The following is a 2,892-nucleotide window of genomic DNA, read 5'->3' on the forward strand; positions in this document are numbered from 1 at the left end:
GGCCGAAAACCTGTGATCCTCCTATCTCAGCCTCCCAAGTACTGGGATTACAAGCGTGAGCCACCAAATCCAGCTTGTACTTCCGATTTAAGCAGAGGCTGATGCCACACGATCCTGGGCGGTGGGGCACGAGGTGAGAAGTGAATACTACTCTCAAAGCAGATTCGATGCATGACCAGGAGGCAGGGCCAGGAGATGCCCCCCTGCTAAATCCTGTCCAACCACCATTCTGCCCTGCAAAAGCCTACCATAAAACTGGGAGGGATAAAGCTGGGAGAACCAGCTGAAGCACCTGTAGGCTCCAGGGCCCCCCAGGCCTGCCGCCAGTCTTGCAGAACATGGAGATGCCTTTCTGCTACAGGTTGCTGTGGGACCATGATATTCAGGTAAAGGACAACAATCCTCACGGTGCCGGAGAAGCCCGGTGTTGGGATGGGGGCCGAGGTAGGTAGGATCCAAGCCTGCGCCCTCCCACATAGCAGGAAGGCCTGCCCCGCGTCCTCTGTGCATGGACAGGGAAGCAGAGATACTGCTTGGTACTTCCTGTCCCACAATCTAGCTGAGTCAGGTACTTCCCGTCCCAAGCCAGGCTGAGTCAGGGAGTCTTACCCAGTCTGGGCCTTCGCTTCCTCATCTGTAGAGTGGACATACTAGTAAGTCCCTGTGTTGGAAGTATTACAGGATCAACAGCTGCAGGAGCTGAGGTACACATAGGCCTGAGATGTCTTTCCCACTGGGCCCTGGGGGCAGTGTGGGTGGAGTGTGTGGAGGAGGGGCCTGGGGCTTGAGGGCTTGCTCATGGCCTCAAGGAGAATTGGGGCCCTCCTCTGCAAGCCGCACCACCTGGAGTTTGTAGCAATTGTGTGTGGCCAGCTGCCTCTTTCCTGGGCGGGCAGGCTGGCCCAGGCGCCCTTACCTGCGAGGAAGCAGACCCGCCAGAGACCGGAGTGCAGCGACATCTTGACCTCCGTGCTCTGGTTCTGGGGCAGGACCACGCCCTCCTCCAGGTAGAGCCAGTAGTCGGTGCTGACCGCGATGCCCAGCAGCCCCAGGCCGCAGACCGCGAAGACGCTGCTCAGCAGGGTCAGGGCCTTCCTCCCGCAGGCGCTCATCCTCCCGAGGCTCGCTGGGCGCCAGCGGCGCGGCCCCACCAGCGCGGAGTGGGCTCTGGGGCAGGAAGGGAGGGTGAGCCGGTTGCGGGGGGCGGGAGAAGCCTCAGGGTGGTAACTAAGGTCAACCCTGCCCGGATCAAGGCCGCTATGTAACTCCCTGGGTGCCAGGCCACCAAACAAGCAGCCACTTTCTCCCCATCCCCCCAGGATTCTTAGCTTTCTTGGCGAGCCACTGCAAGGTTTCTCTCTGAGTTCCCTGGGTGTGTTGTATCATTCATTCATTCATTCATTCAACCAACCACCCGCTGAGCCAGATGCTGCTGCATAAGGTGATACCTGGCCCTTGCAGAGCTTCCCGTCTAGAAGAACAAGACACCTTCAAGCAAGTAATGCAGCCCAGGGAAGGCCACAGTGGACACGGCCAGGAAGAGGGAGGGGGAAACACCACCAGTGTTGAGGATTCTGGGCCTTGACTGTTCTTTGCCAGCAGCAGGCCCAAAAAGAGACAACGGTGCAGAGAGGGCTTCTGGGGCAGGTGTCTTCCTGGTGTGGCTCAGATCAGTTGGAGAATGGGGTCCAGAGGAGTCAAGAGGCCACCCGCAGGGCAGGTTCAGCGGGCCCTTAAATCCAGCTCATCAGACACAGTCTGACTCTTGCCTGCCCAGAGTATGGCATCGGTGGAAGCCAGCTCTGAACCAGCCGGAGAGAGGCTGAGCTCATGCACGGTGACTCCTGAGTCTGCCTCCCACTGCCTGCAGGGGCCAGGCCCGGGCTCAGAGCAGGGAGAGGTGGGGAGTGGGGAGTGGGGCGGATGGATGCCAGCCCACTGCCCAGCTCTGGGCTTCTGAACTCTGCCTGCAGTCTAGAATCACTGAGGGAGTATCTGAAAGTTCCTTAGTCCTGGGCACGACTCAGAGAGTAGGCCTCCTGGGGTTGGAGCAATGGTATTTTTAAAATGCTCCTAGGAGCTGGGCGTGGTGGTGCACGCTTGTAATCCCAGCATTTGGGAGGCTGAGATGGAGGGTAATGGTTTTCGGGCAGCCTCAGCTACCCGCTGCAACTTAGGAAAAGTTTCAAAAAAAATAATAAAAAAAATATAAAAAAATAGGGCAGAGGGTGTAGTTTGGAGGTCGAATGTCCCTGGGTTCCATCCCCAGACCCGCAAAAAAAAAAAAAAAATGCTTCTAGGTTATTATTATTATTATTATTAGCAGTAGAGGTAGTAGTATTGTACTGTGGATTGAACCCAGGGGTATTTATTCTATCTCTGAGCTATATCTCCTGCCCTATTTTTATAGCTTGAAACAGGGTCTTGCTAAGTTGCCGAGGGTCTTGCTAAATTGTGGCTGGCCTTGAACCTGTGATCCTTTTGTCCTGCCTCCCAAGTACTGGGATTACAGGCAGGTGCCACTCTGCCTAGCACTCCCAGATCATTCTAATACGAAGCCGAAGTCGATTGTGTGGTCCATGGACTAGAAGCTCTCGTGCCACCAGGGAGCCAGATAGAAAAGTAGACTCTCTGGCCTCTCCGATTTTCAGAAACTGCATTTTAATAAGATCCAGGAGAAGCCGGGCGTGGCGGCGCACGCCTGTAATCCCCACGCTTGGGAGGTGGAGACAGGAGGATCGCGCAGGTTCAAAGCCAGCCGCGCTGGCTTAAGAGACCCTATTTCCAAATAAAAAGTATAAAATAGGTCTGGGAGTGTAGCCCGGAGGTAGAAGGGCTTCCAGGAACCCCAGGATCACACACACACACACACACACACACACACACACACAC

At 56.0% G+C, this 2,892-nt stretch overlaps 1 protein-coding gene across 1 annotated transcript in view; it reads right to left on the bottom strand.

Annotated features, from left to right (window-relative positions):
* Positions 1–1,112, bottom strand: part of CACNG5 (calcium voltage-gated channel auxiliary subunit gamma 5) — a gene marked incomplete at both ends in the record, with an annotated part of 7,930 nt that extends 6,818 nt beyond the window's left edge. Inside the window, one exon of the mRNA XM_080712416.1 lies at positions 917–1,112. Coding sequence (XP_080568542.1) covers positions 917–1,112 — 196 coding nt within the window. The remainder of the gene's footprint in view (positions 1–916) is intronic.
* Positions 1,113–2,892: the final 1,780 nt, after the last annotated feature.

The sequence above is a fragment of the Muscardinus avellanarius genome (assembly GCF_963383645.1).
Source record: "Muscardinus avellanarius genome assembly, chromosome: 16".
Taxonomy (NCBI): Eukaryota; Metazoa; Chordata; class Mammalia; order Rodentia; family Gliridae; genus Muscardinus; species Muscardinus avellanarius.